This window comes from Rosa chinensis, chromosome 3 (assembly GCF_002994745.2).
Source record: "Rosa chinensis cultivar Old Blush chromosome 3, RchiOBHm-V2, whole genome shotgun sequence".
NCBI lineage: Eukaryota > Viridiplantae > Streptophyta > Magnoliopsida > Rosales > Rosaceae > Rosa > Rosa chinensis.
Window position 1 is genome coordinate 24,968,502 of NC_037090.1, and position 19,294 is coordinate 24,987,795.

The 19,294-nt window shown below is 38.9% G+C and overlaps 1 protein-coding gene across 1 annotated transcript; it reads right to left on the bottom strand.

Annotated features, from left to right (window-relative positions):
- Positions 1-15,459: 15,459 nt before the first annotated feature.
- LOC112194916 (calcium load-activated calcium channel) lies at positions 15,460-16,313 on the bottom strand. Its single transcript, XM_024335168.2, has one exon. It carries the CDS (start codon positions 16,273-16,275, stop codon positions 15,700-15,702), a length of 576 nt encoding a protein of 191 aa, XP_024190936.1. The 5' UTR covers positions 16,276-16,313; the 3' UTR covers positions 15,460-15,699.
- Between the last annotated feature and the right edge of the window lie 2,981 nt (positions 16,314-19,294).

The window sequence follows — 19,294 nt, forward strand, 5'->3', positions numbered from 1 at the left end:
ATAATGGCTTTCGCCTTATTTGCCTCTAAGGCTGCTCTATTTTCTTCCAAAATTTGAGCTTGCTCAACAGTTAGCGAGTCCTGGCTAGGCTCGAGAATCGTACCCAGGATTCCATTGGCCTTCAAATGTTGGCGGACATCACTAACCCACTTGTGATATCCAAAGCCATTTGTTTCCAATGGAGCGAAGTCCAGTCTTTTCAGGTTACTCATCCTAAAAGTGAACAAGAAATTAGGGTTAGTTTCGGAGCTTAAAAGGCTACCATGAACAAAATTTGTCTCGTGAGAATCTTCCGGATTATGGTTATTGTTGGGGGACTCCTCAACGTCAAAACTTACTCCTGAGAATATAGAGCTCTATGAAAATTACACTAGTGTACATGAGACGTGGGATAGAAACTCCATCATAATTGAAGATGTGATCGCGCATGAGTTTGTTGAGCCTAATAATATCGAACCACACTCCGTTGATGAATGAATACCAACGTAGAGAAATTTGGCCCAAATGGGAAGATGCGATCAAGGTTAAGTTGGATTCTCTAATGAAGAAAAATGTTTTTGAGCCAGTGATGCCAACACCTCCTAACATAAAACCTATTGACTAATGGGTCTTCGTTAGAAAGCTTGTTGAGAAAAAGATATGGTAATCTCACCTTATGGCGCAAGGCTTCTCACAAAACGCCTTGGAATCGACTACGATGATACATTTTCTCTCGTAATGGATGTTATTGTACTCCACTACCCTGTCAGTTTGGTAGTTTCCGAATAACTGAACATGCAGCTTACAAATGTGGTCACTATGTATCTTTATGGGGTTCTAGATACCGAATATACATGAAGGTTTATGGTGAACTTCATTTACCCAAGTTAAGTGGCTCTAGACCACAGAGAGCGTTTTACAATGAGGTTGAAACTCTCACTAAAATGACTACTTGATTAGGAAGGGATATGCCCGCGTGTTTTCATAACAAGTTTCAGATTCTATCGCGGTTCATGTTGAACATGTTCTTCATTGGAAGCCCTTAAAGAGTTAAGAGAAACCGCTGAACACTTGAAATCTGATTTTGAGATGAAAGATTTCAGGAGAATACGATTATGTCTTAGTTTGAAACTTGAGCATAGTGGTCATAGATGCTTAGGCATTTTGATAAGGTCAAGCCTTCAAGCACCCCCATGATCGTTTGTAGTCTTGATCCTGAAAATGATCCTCTTTGTCCGAAAGATGATAGCGAAGATGTGCTAGAGGCGAAAGTGCTCTACATAAGTACAGTAGGCACATTATTGTATTTAGCTCAATGCATAAGACTGGACATCTCATATGCTGTGAACTTGTTAGCTAGATATAGATTTACGCCAACGCGACGCCATTGGATTGGTGTAAAAGATATTTTTCGGTACTTGAGATGTACGATTGATATGGGCTTGTTCTATCCCTACAGAGAGACGATGGATTCGGACCCATCATATACCAGGAACGCCGCCAACACTAGTCTGCGTCCTTTATCTCCATCCTAAAAGAACATGTGTTTTCGAAGGTTTTGCTGATGTTGGGTATCTCTCTGACCCACACAAAAATCTTCCCAAACTGGTTAAGTGTTCACCATGGGTAAAAACCATGATATCTTAGAGGTCTACAGAATAGACCCTATTCACTATATCTTCAAACAATACAGAGATTATTGCTCTTCACGATATGGTCTGTGAATGTATATGGATTGGATCCTTAATTACGAATGTTCGAACACTTGTGGTTTGAAGTCTACCACATATGAGCCTACGAGCATTTAGGATAATGCTGCTTGTTTTGAACAAATAAAGCAAGGCTACATCAAAAGCGACCACACTAAGCATAATCAGCAACAACAAACTCTCCTCAAGATCAAAATGAACTAGGTTCGGTCTGAGGACAGTGTGCCAGACTTGCTCACTAAGTCATTGCCTAAATTCCACTTTCGAGAAATATATTGGTAGCATCGTTTGTGGAAGTTATCCGAACTCCGATGACCGTAGTCATTAGAGGGAGATGTAGACATCAGGGGGAGATGTCTACATGTATGGTCTCAAAACATGAAGGGTGTGTTGTGCTCTTTTTTCCCTTCGACCGAGGTTATTTTTGTCCCACATAGTTTTTGTTACTCGGCAAGGTTTTTAATGAGGCAACAAGAGGAGCACCACGTTTGAGCAACACAAGGGGGAGTGTTCAAGTAAATCCAGAATATGTGTCTGGCCCAAACTCTAGGTTACTTGACCTAGTTGTAATAGGGTTTTGAATTAGAGATATTCTCAGAGATATTTATAGATCTTCGATTAATTGTACGATTATCTTTCCTTGTACAACTCTGATTCTATGTCTTGTAATCCTCTATATAAAGAGGCCCCTATTATCAAAGAAAGTATGACTCAATTCTCTCCCAATTCAGTTTTTCTTAAACATATATTTCTTTTTCAAAAATTTTATAGTTTTCTAATAATTTTTAATAAAAAAATTAAATTTTTATTTGAAAAAAAAAAATCTTTCATTATTTTATTTAGAAAGAAATTATTTTTCAAATTAGAAACATATACTTTAGTGTTTAGACAAAAACACCCTCAACTTTAATGGCTTCTAACAGAAGATTTAACGACAGTGAGTTAAGTGTAAGATACTGACAAATTTGAGTGAGTTAATCATATTTTTGAGAAGTCAGTGAGTTAAGTGTCGAACTGGTCATAACTCAGTGACCATTACTGCCTTTGGATAATGGTAATTTCACCAATGCATAGCTCTATGCCTTTTAACAATACAGCACTTTGCTTTTAGCTTCAAAATTGATAAAGATAAAAACTACTTGTAACCATTTTAGAACATCTTTAGCAGACTCTTTATTTTGACTCCTTAGCTATTTTGGAGAGCATGTTTAGTTTTTTTTATCTATTTTAGCAAACGCACTAGACTCCTAAGTGACTCTCTATTATAACTTTTAGCTATCTCGCTCCTAATATAGAGAGCAAAATGAGGCTCTCTATAATTTAAAATCTTCATTTTGAATTATTATGTAATTTATAAATACATTTAAACTATTTTATCTTCATCTAAAAAATAATATAAATTCAAAAATAGCTAAAATAGAGAGCACTGATGTAGACGTATTTCTAAAATGGATACCCAAAATGACTTTTTAGCTATTTTGGCTAAAATTTGACTAAACAATGACTAGCATTGCTAAAGATACTCTTAATAGCTTTTGTTTTTATGAGAAGGAATTTCATGTGTTGTCGAATAGTCAATTTGGCCTTAGCCCTTGCTCCAACATACCTAGAATCCCTAGGTCGAGGTTTTGAGAACTTCTGCTCGTCCGGAGGCGCTCGGGGCAGGTGAAGGTTCGCCCCGCCGCTATTGGGCCGCTGCCGGATGGGTGTTGAACACTATTTTCTCAGGAGGTCAGAGGGAGAGGCTTCTGGCTCAAGGTGGTGGACCGGACTGGGTGAGGTTCCAAATGACATCTCTGGGTGTGTTCTCGTTGTGCAGGGCTGGGAAGTCCGACGTGGGTTCTGTAGAGTCGGGTAGCGGCGTCGGTCTGATGGCTTTAAGCGGAGGCGAAGTTCTGTGGAACTGTGCGACGGTGAGCATCTGGAGATTCCGGGCATCTAGGTGGCTTGGGATTCTGAAGGGGTGTACGGCGAGGCCAAGCGGTGGGCGTTGTACGCTGGGTCAGGCCGGAGCAGCTTGGTTAAGCATGATCGGCGCGGCAAGATACGGCGGACAAGTGATGGGAGCGAACGGCGCTGCACGAGGAGATGAAGTTTGGGACTACTCCAAATCCTGTTTGGGCCTTAAGGTTTGGACTTTCTTCTTTGAGCTACCTCAGTGGGCCTTTCATTTGAGCTAGGGGTTTCGGCCTTTAGCTTTTAGTTTAGTCTTTTGATTAAAATAATTCCCTACTTTGTTAGGAAGCTATGTTTCTAGGTTTTAGTAGCGTCATCGAGTCTAGTTTACTCTGCCTATTTACTATGTAGTAGTCAATAGTCTATAGGCTCCCCCTTTCTGAGCATGGAACCGTCAAATGATTGGACCTAATCTATGTATCACTGTGCTACTACCACAAACTCTTTATCAACCCCATGATGATAGAGGAAGGATATGTAATGGCCCTTTCTGGCTTTAGATGAATGATAGTCGCCCTATTTGGGTTTGTTAAAAAAAAAAAAAAAAGCTTTTGTTTTTATGCCATAATTTTTCAAAAACTCACTTAATGAGTGTAAGACTAATTTATGGATATAGTTACCATTTACTTGTTTCACAATAAATTATTCTTGAGTCATTCATAATTTAATTTGTAGTTGTATCGTCAGTTTATTTATGCCAGACTACTATTGATGTTTGTCTTATATAATAGAATATGTATATATATATATGTGTGTGTGTGTGTGTGTGTGTGTGTGTGTGTATATATATAAAACGGTTACATACTGAATAGCATAGTCTTTTAATAATGGGTTTTTTACTTCAACAGTGTCTGAACTCTTTAAAAACTTTTAAAATGATACATGAACTTACAATGTTATCAATATGATACATGGACTCATTTTTTCGTATCAATGTCGTACCTGCGTCCATTTTCCGTTACGGTACCATTAAAATGAGCACGTGTGACGCATGTGACGCACTAAGTGATGACAAAAAGACTAATTTACCCTAATTATAAGGCTATAGCTGACATTTTACGTATTTTTAATTAATTAACCTATTTATCTATTTTTATAATCAATTTTTTAGGGCCTTTCTTCTTCTTCGTGTTTCTCCACCTCTCATCTTCAGAGAAGAGGAGTTGTTGATAGTATGGTCGGGGTTACAAAGAGAGGATGAGGTCAGGTGCCCAGAGAATCTGGGTGTCCAAATCACTTCTGGATATTGGTATGCCGGCGCGTGAATTAGCTTTCAGGCGTCGCCGAACTCAACTCGACAGAGGCCGTGAGCCCGATGATGGTAGAGGTTTTGGATCACTATTCATTTCACCCATCTCGGCAATGTCAAAAGTCGAAAAGCCCGAATCTTCAAAATCTTTGATTTTGGATTTGATGGAATCGTCGAGATTGACACATAAAATTTTGGGTATGTTTGAATCACTCCCTCGAGATGGGTTTCTGAGATTTTGGATGGGGAGGAAGAGTAAAACAATAGTGAGATTGAGGTGTTGAAACATGACCTGGGAAGAAGCAACGAGCTTCTCAGAATACAAGTGTATTTTTCAATTTTCATGCTTTGTTGCTTTGGCTAGTCTTGCTAGTTTTGGATTGTGGGTATTTTTCAATTTTCATGCTTTATTGCCTATATCTTAGAACACTTGTGTTTGGTGGATTAGCCAAGAAGATGTTAACAAGCTTCATTCCAAAGCTCAAGGATGTCATGTTCGTGAGCTCACTGCTTCTGAATCTGGAGGCCAAGAGTTGTGAAACCTTCTACACTGCTCCGGCCAGCAATTAATTCAGAGAAACAAAGCCGTCGAGCGAGCTGTGCTTGGAGAACTCCGACGAGATGAAGTCTCCGACGGTGTCCATCCATCAGAGAATTGGCTTAGGGTTTTGCATTTATTGAAATAAGTTCTCGTCTGGTTGATTGTCTTTGCTAGGAAATGTCATCATCCCATCTGATTGCAATTTGTAGACGAAAAAGGAAATATAAATGGAGAAGAAGAACTGAAGGTACAATGGGACACGTGAAGAACTAAAGGAAATGGAAAAGTCATTTTTACCCTTATTTTGTGCCTCATGTGCAGGACACGTGATCATAATTAATGGTTCTGTGACGGAAATTAACCTTAGGTACGACGTTGATACGAAAAAATGAGTCCAGGTATCGCATTGATAGCTTTGAAAGTTTAAGTATCATTTTAAAAGTTCTCGAAGAGTTCAGACACTATTGAAGTAAAAAATCCTTTAATAATTTATGTTCCCTTGTATTCAACAGTGCATATGACTAAGTTCAAATTTTATGCTTCAATTTATTAATCTTTACTAGTGAATCTGTGAATTATATAACTAAAACATCCTTTTTATTTATTTACTGAAATTAACATTATTTATAATCTTGAAAAGGAGAATTAGTAGACAATAACAAGGATATGACCTGAAAGAAAGTCCGAATCTAGGTTGACGATCAGCTATCATATTTGGCTTTTCTAAACACTTAATTGAAAGAACTGTGGTACGGTGAAGTTTTGAATGTCTTAAATAAAACTTCAAAATCTCCAAGAAATCTGAAGTCCACCCTCCAAATCATCTTGATGAGCAACTAGGTGTCACCTTCAATCCCTAAATCCATGATATGGTGTATACACCATGCTAGAGAACACCATATTCCAAACCAAAGGTGAGGCAAAACCCATAGCGACATATCTAGCACAAATTTCATTGTAATCCGTGTTTAAGCCCAAAATAACAGGCCTATCTGATGGTGTTCTTAGGAGATAATAGGCCAAGACCTTTGGCCCATTTTTAATTGCTTCTATAAATCAAAGCCCAGCAGGGGAAAGTCTAGAATTTTGCTAATTTAGGATTCCTCATAAAGGAAAGAATCCAAGGCTGATTGGAAATATTGAAGATATCCAAGCAGAACATTAATTACAATGGATTTCCTACTAAGATACATGATTAGGGCGAACTCTTAGTGGCAGAATTCGGGCAGAATAAGGATTATTTGCTTGGAGACTACGAAATCAATCTCTATAAAATCTCTATATGAAGAGGGCTAGGGTGAATTCACAAACACACACTGTCAATCAACAACCTGAGCAAGAAAATCTTAGCACACTGCTAAACTCAAATCCCATCCAAAGTACTTTGTGGAGTCTAAACCTCTCCCCCGAACTCATGACAAAGTAGTTCACTCCTAGACACTTAGAGTAATGAGTCGTCAATCCTCGTCACTTGAATCAAAGAGAAACATCCTTGCCACTCAGATCAAGGAGTTGCACCTCTTGGACACTCAGAGCAAGAAGCTGTCACCAAATCTTGGACATTCAGTTCAACGAGTCACATTGCCCTACGTTGAAAGTTTTGGAATATCTCCCGGATGTAGTATCGACTTGTCAACTATCTCGTGTTGACTTGAAGGAGAAACAAGTCAGTCGCTCCCCACCCCTGTCATCGAGAGCATCATGTCCTTTCTCAAAGAAACTCACAAACTTCACTTAGAGTTAATCCCACTCCAAGTTGTCAGTCACAAGGAGAAGAAGTCAGGAAGCACCAGAAACATCAAGACCCTGTGAAACTACACCAACAGGTTCTTGCACGCCCGCAACTCATGTACATCAACGCTGCCAAAAGGGACAGTTAACCGCCTACCAAAAACAACTCAAATACTCCCTACTAACAAATGAAGTTCAGGCTTTACTTCGACATAAACTGCACCACCAAATTCAACTAGAAACAATTAAGTACACCAAATTCAGACGTGTTTCTCTAAATTTCCTTAATTGTTTCAAATAATCCAATACAAACTAACCAGTGTGATAAACAACCTGCTAAACTTAGAGTTTTTTTTTTTTTTTGTCAAGTAATTTATCCATTAGATGGAACACATATTACAAAGGTAATACAAAGAAGATAGGAGTTCAAGGCCCAAAGACCCAATAGACAAAAACAAAAATAAACTACAAGCCAAAGACCAAAAGCTCACTGTACTTAACACAAAGGCAAGCCGCCCTGATCACGACAAAGTGAACCCCAATAGAAGCTTGACTTTCCAGATGCCAAACTCCTCTCCACCAACATTCTCCATACCCAAATTGCATGTATAGGAAGAACAACAAATATACTAAAGAACTTAGTAAAGGTAGTTGTGGAGGTGGAAGCCACCTACCAACACAACACCACTAGTTCTGCAACATCCACTAGTTTCGGTAATTTACCTGTACGATAGCAATTTTCAGTGTGGAATTAAATGAAAATATCTTTGTTGAGACTCCAATGGTTGAAAGCGAAGATGAGGTTATGCAAAAAGAGAACATTCGGATGGAAGATGAGAGGGTGAGGTGTCTGAGATGGAGGAAGATGTGAGGTGTGTAGTAGATCTGGAAATCTGGTGAGAAATTGGGCTGAAACAAGAATAGATAGAATGTAAAAGAGACATGAAAAGCTTCAAAACTATGGTTGGGCATTTTAGCCCAGAAACCCGTACGGTCCGGCCCCTTTTTTTTTTTTTTGTCAAAACAATTCAGGCAGGGCCTTGGTATATAAAAAATGGTTTGGGCCTGGGCTTTGCATTTCAGAAACAAAAAAGCCCACCAGGCCCGTATTACTTAAAATAGATAGGTGTTCCTATCTTATTGGTCATATGATAAGGCTAAAAACCCTTATCCTAGGGTCGACCACACTGAATCCTTTTCTTCAACTCCAAATTGCCAAACCCACTTCGATTATCTTTCATCACGATCAACCCTAAATTTCAGCCGTGAATACACATATTTTTATGCATGTAATTGTATCTAAAACATTTGAATTAAGTTAATCCCCAAGTTAATTAATATGTAATTAATTCATTTTTATTTTATTTGTAGAAAATAAGCGGGTTTACGAAAACGAGACATCACACAACGCCGCCGCACTTCCCAATTTCCATAAGGGGAGGGTTGTTGCCCTCTCCTCTCCACCATTCCATTTTTCTTATTTCTTTACATTTCTTTTGGGCATTTGGAGGATTTACTCACCCAAAACTTCAAGGATTCATCAAAAGCTTCTCCTCTATAAGATTCAAGACTTGGGTAATTGTGGGAATTATAATTCAAGGATAGTCATATTAGTTTTCTAGCTAATTGTGGCTACCCTTGTTTTCTCCTACACTTCTCGTCTCTTTTGTATTTGAATCTTGTAATTTTGATGTTTATGATTATGGGTTGTAAGTAATTTTCTTGTTAGGGGTTAGGGTTGTGTGCCCTAACCCAAATTTTGTGTAAAAGATGTTTAATTTAATGTAATGATGCAATTTTCATATGATGGATGCTTATATCAATTATTGTTGTGTTGAAATGAATGTCTAGGAGCCTAGTCAACTCTAGGGTGTGTATTTTGAGCATGTCTAGAACGGAGTTAGAGGCTTGACTCCCTCTAATTCCTAAGTTAGAAACCTTCAATTTCGTATTCGAGGAGTTATAAGCATGGTGATTTACACCGGTTACGTGATTGCTCAGGCGGGTCGCCTAGTAGTCTAATTCCTCGATCTCTAGGCCTCTTGATGTGAATTAGGGACCCTTGAACCGGCTCTAATTCATGTCAAGTTGGTGCCTACAACCCTTGAATCGGAGTAGGAACACATGAAAGGGAATTTCAGTCCTTGAGCCTTGAACTACCTTGGATACAACTACCGCCAAAGTAGGAGATTTGCATCTACATTAGATTAGCTTCTGACACATGAGATTTGGTGAAGGAACCTCCCTAACACCCGACATTCTCATTTTTTATTGTTTACATTTCATTTTTATTTTTATTGCTTTACATTTCATTACTTTTTGTTACGTTTGAATCAACCCCCCAAACATTAAACTCTTCCACTCATTTGTGCATATCCACCACTAGGCTCTTAGTTTTGATTAGGCTTTGGTAAAAATCAAATAAGGCTTGGTGCCTTAGAGTAGAATTTTTGTTTATTTTCTTCATCTTTTGCATGCTAAATGACTTTAGTTCCGGCTATCCAAGAATTGTGGATTAGCCACTAATCCCCGTGGTACGATAATTTTGGGCTTAATACTTCCCTATCTTGACACGATTCTTACTCTTGCGAGGGAATATGATTCAACGATGCCATTGACTTGATACACATACTCTCGCAAGAGTAAGAATCGTGTTAAGATAGGGAAGTATTAAGCCCAAAATTATCGTACCACGGGGATTAGTGGCTAATCCACAATCCTTGGATAGCCGGAACTAAAGTCATTTAGCATGCAAAAGATGAAGAAAATAAACAAAAATTCTACTCTAAGGCACTAAGCCTTATTTGATTTTCACCAAAAGCCTAATCAAAAGTAAGAGCCTAGTGGTGAATATATATGCATAGATGAGTCGAAGAGTTCAATTTGAGAATTGATTTTAGATTAACAAAAATGTAAGAAAATGTAAAGCAATTAATAAAATGCAAAGAAATTAACGAAATTGTAACAAAATGGATGGGAATGTCAGGTGCTAGGGAGACTCCTTCACCCAAATCTTATGTATCGGAAGCTAATCTAATGTAGATGCAAATTTCCTACTTTGGCGGTAGTCGTATCCAATGCGGTTCAAGGCTCAAGGACCTAAATTCCTTTTCATAGTATTCCTACTCCGATTCTAGGGTCGTAGGAACTCACTTGACATGAATTAGAGCCGGTTCAAGGGTCCCTAATTCATGTCAAGAGGCCTAGAGATCGAGGAATTACACTACCAAGCGATCCACAAGCGCAATCACACAATGGGTGTAAATCACCATGCTTATAACCCCTCGAATACGAAATTGAAGGTTTCTAGCTTAGTAATTAGAGGGAGTCAAAATACACACCCTAGAGTTGACTAGGCTCCTAGACATGCATTTCGACCCAACAATAATTGACATAAGCATCCATCATATGAAAATTGCATCATTACATTAAATTAAACATCTTTTACACAAAATTTGGATTAGGGCACACAACCCTAACCCCCAACAATAATTGACATAAGCATCCATCATATGAAAATTGCATCATTACATTAAATTAAACATCTTTTACACAAAATTTGGGTTAGGGCACACAACCCTAACCCCCAACAAGAAAATTACTCACAACCCATAATCATAGACATCAAAATTACAAAATTCAAATACAAAAGAGAAGAGAAGTGTAGAAGAAAACAAGGGTAGCCACAATTAGCTAAAAAACTAACATGACTATCCTTGAATTATAACTCCCACAATTACCCAAGTCTTGAGTCTTATAGAGGAGAAGCTTTTGATGAATCCTTGAAGTTTTGGGTGAGTAAATCCTCCAAATGCCCAAAAGAAATGTAAAGAAATAAGAAAAATATATGGCAGCAGCTCTCCCCCTATGGAAATTGGGAAGTGCGACAGCGTTGTGTGATGTCTCGTTTTCGCAAACCTGCTTATTTTCTACAAATAAAATAAAAATGAATTAATTACATATTAATTGACTTGGGGATTAACTTAATTCAAGTGTTTTAGATACAATTACATGCATAAAAATGTGTGCAATCAAGCTGCCTCCATCTTTTCCTTCACCTCCACCAAATCAGATTTCCGGCCATTCGCTTTGATTCTCAACTCCAAGATAACAACATGATCGTGGTATAGGCTCAGCATGGAAAAGGCTAGGTGGTGCCTTCATTATCCATTGATTTGTGCTAATTGTTAAGGGCTTCAACTATCCATCGATTTCGCACCCATTGTTGAGATATGAAGCTCAAAGAATATGAGTCCAAGCTAGAAGCTCACAACTCTTCAATTTGGTGCTGTAATTTTGGTGGATATTGGGTTTTTGATTTGAAATCTTGGTGTAGTTTGAGGGGAAAAAAAAAAAAAAGAAGGAGGGGGGGAGGGGTTAGCTTTGCCGAATTCTGCATGACTTTGCTATCATGACCTGTAAGTATCACTACCCCATAGATTTAACTTGTATTCATGAGTTTTGAATCTCTCAAGAGTATATGACCGGGTTCAAGAGGATTAATCTACCGATCATGATCAAGATTACTCGCAAAGGAATAAAGATTAGTCTTCACATTGAACTGTTGCTGTGAAGTCCTTGAAAATTTCGTTTTGATTATGTTACTTTGTGAAGTGATCAGATTGAAATAAATTTATGTTCTTGGTGTATTGTGAAGAATTCTGATTTTGTTAATGTTTTGATTCATATTGCAGTACTGTAAATTCATGTTCTTGGTGTTCTTGATTGAAGAATTTCGACCTTGTATTTGAATTGCAGAAAACAGGTATTTGGGCCCGAAAGCCCAGCCTGTTCCTATTGGTAGCAAAACGGGCTTTGGGCCCAAACCGTAAGAAATGGGCCGGTCCCAGGGCCTAGCAAAATATTAGTTGGACCTGACCCATGCCCAGTCCTATTCAAAACTGAGACTAGGCTCAGGAAAACTCACCACAAAAAGGTAAAAACGCACTACAAAGAGTGGAGAACACACCGACTCTCAAAACAACAAACGAGAAAAGACGAAGCTTTTTTAGCATAAAATACTTCTATTTTTAAGCACATCTATTTTTTTGGATCTTGGTAAATGCTTTCTCTACATCAAATAACATTTTACATTATTGGTTTCAACAAAGGAAAATTACTCCTACTCTCCTTTTTTTTGTTTCCGTTTTCCAATTAGTGGCTCAAGGCCCAAACTAAAGCAATCTAGCCCATTAAGCGGACATATTTAAGCATGAAAAGCAAAAGAATGCTCCTTTGATGATGTCCAAGCTGGGTTAGCAAAAGAGAATAGAATCCCCAAAACTAGGGATCCTCAATTTGCGCAATCAAGAGCACGGCGCGAGGATCAACATCTGGATTGAAAAAGAAGAAAGGATCATCATCGACCAAATAAGTCACCTGCACTTGGTGCTGAGACTCTATTTACCCGCACCTTATCGGCAATGACGCTTTTGTTCCTAGCACCAAGCACTACGAAAAATTGTTGGACATACGTCGTCGTCTCCACGAGTATAGCAAAGGTGCTTGTGGTTTTACCGTCAGCTACTATGACGCTTGCTCCTGGTCACTACATCCCTAGCCGTTCACCATCAATGTCTCCAGGTCAAAAGAATCAAAGATTGCCTGCCCTCCTTCCCATGATGGCTGCAGGTTGGTAGAACCATGGATTGCCACTCTTTCCTAATTAAGATGGCTGCAGCTCAGTAGAATCAAGGATTGGCAGTCTTCCTTCTCAAGATGATTATAGCTGTTGTGATCGTCGTAAGAGGGCTACGAATGATCCTTCGGATCCGGGTCCTCTAAAGTGAAGAACTTGTGAATTTACTTTAATTTCATAAAATCCAGACTCTCTGTCTAATCTAAGGGTTCGAAAATTGACACATCAGTTTCATCTAAACAAGGTTAACTCTACCGTTAACTTGAGCAAACGGTGTTGAACCCCTTCACGTACTGTATCTCCTATGCAGTCTTAACCCCAAATTGACTTGTTGCTTTGCAGCTTCCATGGAAACTTGCCTATGGTTATAAGACCCCTCCTGATAACTCTGTTGATCGTCTCGATCTTAGCAATCTCGGCCACCGTGAGGCCTTGCAAGACCCACTTCATCTCCTACTACTCTGTCTCCCTCAGGCGCCTCCCCTCCTCTTCCTCTTCCTCCTCCTCGGGATTCGTCACTGTCGTCACTGAGATCAGAGACCTCAAGCCCATCCACTTCGATGGCGGCGTTTTGGTCTAGCCGGACAACGCCACCTCCACCGATGAGGCCCGCCAGCCACAGCAGATGATGATGCCTCTCCTCCCTCTCTTCACCGACCTTAGCTCTCTCCGCAACCGGAAAAGGGTCAAAAACCAGATCTCCTCTGCTGATAGGATAACGGGAATAACGGGGACTTTAACATTATTGAGAGAGAAAGCATCTAAATGTGACATTTGATGATGTGGCAACTATCTGACCATAAGATTACTTGGAGGATCATGATTTTATGAAATTTACATACATTTACTGCAGAGGAGCTCAATCCTGATCGTTCATAACACGTAGACATATAGAGTAGTTGTTTAGTGTATGCGAGGTTTGTTTCGAGGAAACGAAGCTGTGGTTAGCAGATATTATCTGGTGAAAATCTGCTCATTCAAAAAATAATAATAATAAAAAATAAATCCAGTTTTAATTATTCTAGCATCAATAATCTCGCTATTGTTCAAAACTTCAGATTGTAGCCACAAATTTATAATTTTTCTACAGAAAAACATTACCAGACAAATCATGAGGTCTTCGAGTTTAACGCAAAATGATCCCCATTTTTTATTACATCGCCAAATACGATGATTTTATGTTGGTTGAACACTTGAAACCTACGTTACTGATTGTATGATATATGGATTATCAGACTCGCTTGAATCAAGAAGGCTGTAATAATGTATGTACAATTTGACATCTTAAGCCTTCCTGATGTCATTTAAAGTACTTGCAAAATGCTCACGAACCTAATTCCTCTTTCAACTTTTATCAACTACATTAACCCAAAAAAAAAAATTAATTAAATAAATAAAAATAAACTTTTATCAACTATCTCACATGAGATGGGGGCTCATACAAGACTCATCCCACATAAACACAGAAAAAGCTGGATTCTAACAACAGACTAAAAAGATATACATATGACGTAAATTTTTCTACCAATATAATTATAAAGAACAGTGAATGGATTTCCATTTCTCGTTTTCCCAAGGGTCAACTATAGTTTGAGATCAAACATCAATGCTATAGCACCAAAACAATTTCATCTAGCTTATGCTTTCATCAATATAGCAATGACCAATTTGACAGACACTAATGGAACAACCAAAGAGAAAAATCACAATCAGATGTCTAAGTCTACAGACCATCAACCTTGTACTGTAAGCTTTTAAGTACGGATTAACCAACCCGGTCCTTAATCATCAGATATTCATAACACTGATAAACTGGAAAAGGAACAAATAGCCAAGGCTGATACTCCTAGTACTCTCAGTACGATCACTTGACCAGTATTTAAAGCATACTTGACCAGTATTTAAAGCATAAAGATGATGATACTAATTCGTAACTCTAATTACAAATAGAGCTCACAAGGCACATCTCCACCAAGAGGCAGATCAATTACTATTGACTTCCTAACAATACGAAGAAAAATTATCCAAAAGATAGGCGTGAATGCATAGTTATAAAATTTTCATTGCATAAAACACAGATGTAAACATCTATCTGTTTCCCTGCGTATTACTTGATTTTTCAAGAATCAATTCAAACAGTGAAACTGTGAGATATTGGAAAAAGTCTACCATATTCAGAAAAACTGAACTGCAGTACAACAAATGGTGCAAGAGTTCACAATAGTCACTGGTTTCAAACTTTCATTTTGGTGTATACATTTTGATGCCAGAATATAACGAAAGAGTGGTTGATAAAACTTTAGAGCCCAACAGGTTGATTAAGTTCAAAAGAACAACTTATGTAGTACACAAGATACTACTAGCCAACAACAATACCAACATTTAAATACAGCTCACCACCGTAAGGATCCAAAACAGAAAGAGCTCAGAAGAGTCCATCGAAGGAAACTTACTAATATAAATATAATCTGATCCAAGGAAGATGTTCTTAAGACACATTTTAAAAGCAGAAATTTTCAGAAGCTACCCTGCTATGTAATCTGAAAACACATTAAACACAAGAACTTGTTCTTCACAGAATTCGCTTTCACTCCAGAGAAGTTTACCAATAATATTTGTAGCTTTAGCCAAATCATTGCCACAAAATGAAGATGGATGAAGTTGAATCACTGTAGCAGTATATTATGCATCTTTGAGTCACGTTCACAGCGTAATTAAACTAGTAAAATTCAGAAACTGAAGTTCACATAACAAAGAAGTAAAACTCAAGTCTCTTTTGTAGATACCCAATTAGATCGAAATTGTCGCAAGAATATTAGAACAATAACAACACCAATAATAGCCTAACACTGATCAAAGCTAAGATGCAGAACAAACCAGCCTGCAGTGGGATCCATCAATTGGTTTTCGGGTCGGGCATGGGGAACAACCCGGAACTGGCACCCCGGGGCGGCGAGAAGCCCAAGAACTTCTGCAAATTGGTCCGAATACTGATGGAGCAGAGAAAGTACAAAAATGCCATCGAACAATCCGTCGGATCGTCCCCCTGCAAACCTCTGTGGCTCATCTTCATCACCAACCCGAAGGGCTTGAACGGTAATTTCGCCACCGCCTTCCCTTCGAAGAGGGAGTTGAGGAGGCCGAAGACGACGAAGAGAACGAGGGCGACGACGGCGCCGGACTTGAACTTGAAGAGCGAGAGGTCGCGGCTGGACTCCTTGAGGCTGGTCTCGACGCGATCGATCTTCTTGGTCTTGGACTTTTTGGTGATTTTGGCGGTGGATTCGGTCTTCATGGTCTCGAGCTTCTTGGCGGCCTTGTCTATGGAGGATCGGAGGGACTTGTAGGAGTTGGTTCGGTAGATGAGGACCCATGAGATCGCTTCGCAGATTATGGCGGTGCAGATTGAGATTCCGACGACTGTGAGACTGTCGGAGTATTTCAAGCTTGAGAGGAAAGAGGGGGTCGCCATCGGAAGAAGGTGAAAGGAAAATGATCTGATTTGTTGGTGCGAGATTCGTTTGGTTTTGTACGTGGAATTTTGGTGCGGGCCTTAATCTGGACCCAAACTTGGCCCAAGGCCTGTTTCTATTAAACCTCCTATCTTCATTATGTTGTAACTTGTAGGAGATTCAAAGATTGTGTTAATAAACAAGGACAGCACCGTTTGGAGCTTTATGATATTCTCGACTTGAGATCGCAGATACTCTTTTGTGATATTCTCTATTTGAGATCATAATTTGAAGGAATCTCTTTCACTAGGAAGAAAACTTCATCGCAAATGAATCTTAGACATTCAGTTGTTTGATTTTAGATGTTGGGAAGGTAATCTTTCGCTTAATATAATGGCAACGTTCAATTTTGATAAATTTGGTGTTGTATGACCTCGGGGCTTTATTGAAAATAAAAAATCTATTTCTCTACTACTAATGGGAAATGGAAACAATTTTAAGACTAAAAATCTGACATTATATAAATGTAAGAGTACGCGGCCGCCACATTTTTTCACTCAAATCTAGGGCTGGCCATGGTACGGTTACCGGTTTTTTTCAGCTGAGCCGAATACCAACCGAAACACATCGGTATATTGAAAACCGATACCACTACCGTACCGGAAAAGTCGGTAACCGTAACTTTCGGTTACCAATAATACGGTTGGTTTTGTCTCGGTTAGGGCCCAACCGAAGAGGATGATTGGGCCTAATATTCATAAACATTTATATAGGCCAATCACCCATTCTGGGCTGTTTTTAGACCATTTTTCCTGTTCAGTTTTTACTAAATACATAAAAACTATTACATACATACTTAACTCTACAATTTCCTGAATAATACATCTTCATCAAGTGTATGTCACGTTGTCTAAAAGTTATTGAATATTACAGAACCTCAAATTGAAATAAACAATGAATATTACATAACCTCAAATTGAAATAAACAAAAAGCTGCAAGTGATTTGAGTGTTCCAAAGGCTAAACAAACAAAACAAAAAACACAGCAGCTGTATCCAAATCTTCAAGTAGACTTGACCAAAAAATGCACAGCAGCTATATCTTCGATCTGAACTTGTACACCATCCAAATCTTCAAGCAGTAGTTGTCGTAGACGAGTTCGCACCTCCCAAATGCAGCGCAGCAGTTTCTTCAATGTTAAAACCACAAAAAAAAACACAAATTGAAATAGCCAAGTCAATATAGAAATAAGTTGATGCATTAATATAAAAAAATAATTCAAGTAAGCAAATATTTCTAGATTATACCTTTCTGCAGTTCTTCTAGATCGTTATACAAGGACATCTCATCCGTTGTTGGTTCTGAATAGAAATTAGGCTGCTCAGCTCTCAACCAATCACTAGTGCAGACTAGTGCCTCAACCATTTGAGGAGTGAGTGAACTCCTAAAGGGATCAACTACCCTTTTTCCCAAGCTAAATGCATTCTCACTTGCCACAGTAGAGCAAGGAATTGCAAAAATGTCTTTAGCAAGCTTGGAAAGAATAGGATATGCAGTTGCGTTAACCCTCCACCATTGTGAAACATCAAACCCTTTGACTAAAGGATTGACATATCTATCTGCAAGGTACTTGTCAACCTCATTGGATATCATGTCATGTTCATTTTCGAGTCTTTGTTGCATGAGATCAGCAAGTATCTCAGCTTGTCCGTCTTCTAGATCATCAAACTCAACCCCCTCCATTGCTGCAACACCATCTGGATTGTTTGGTTGATTTATACCCCCCTCACTGCTCCTATACTCATCATACATTCTCAACAGAATGTTCTTCAAGTCCCTAGTTATCTTTTCAATGGTGGGAGCATTGACTCCCACCCTTAAAAATGCTGCTTTCTGATATTGCAGTTTCCAGCGAGGGTCTAGGACATTTGCAATCACCATGATTTGATTCATGGTTTCAAAGCTGCCCCAATATTTGTTGAATTTTGCTTTCATCCCCACTGCCACCCTCTGCAAAACCTCATCAGAATCATCATTTGCCTTCTTATCAATCTCTGTTTGAAGGCCGATCATCTCTTTGAACTGCAAGTTTGCAGTAACTGATTTCCAAGCACTCAATTTGAGTGTTGTCTCGTAAAACTTTTTGAGGAAGTGCACTAAAGCTTGAGCATTTCTCCAATCTTCCTCTATGGGAGGGCCATGCCTCTTCCTACCTTTGCTATCTTTCTCCTCAAAATATTGCCTAAACTGCACATCTTCATCACCCATCCTATCAAACACTTTCTCATATTTTAATGCCGCAGCAAGCATTAAATAAGTGCTATTCCACCTAGTGATCACATCTAGGGGAACATTCGCATTCTTATTCAAGTGCTCAAGAACAGAAAACTCCCTAAACTTGTCTAATCGACTTGAACTTGACCTAATAAACTTGACACAATGCCAAATTGCATCAATCCCATCCTCTAATTCTTTGATTCCATCCTTGACAATCAAATTGATGATGTGACATGCACACCGAAGGTGCAAGAAGTCCCCATCAAAGCTTAAAGTGTTCATGTTCCTCAGCCTTCTTTTCATGTAGACAACTGCTAGGTCATTTGCACTAGCATTGTCCACTGTGATAGTGAACACCCTACTGATATCCCATTCCCTCAAACACTGCTCCAAGACCCTCCCTATATCTTCCCCTTTGTGACTGGTAATTGAACAAAAGTTAATAATCCTTTTGTGCAATTTCCAGTCGCTGTCCAGGAAATGGGCAGTGACTACCATGTAGTTAATGTTCTGAATTGATGTCCAAGTGTCAGTGGTTACACTAACTCTCTTTGCATGCTGTGCAAAGATCGACATCATCTTTCCCTTCTCAGATTGGTACAACTCCCACACCCCTTTCGCTACTAATTTTCTACTTGGTTGAATCCACTGTGGCTGAGCTTCTAGCATAAATTCTTTAAACCCAAAACCCTCCACATGCCTAAATGGAAGTTCATCCCTTATGATCATCTTGTACAACTTCTCATCTATCCTACCCTGATT

What these genes read in the sequence shown, in the direction of transcription:
- LOC112194916 (XM_024335168.2), bottom strand. Translation starts at nt 16,275, where the DNA reads ATGGCGACCCCCTCTTTCCTCTCAAGCTTGAAATACTCCGACAGTCTC.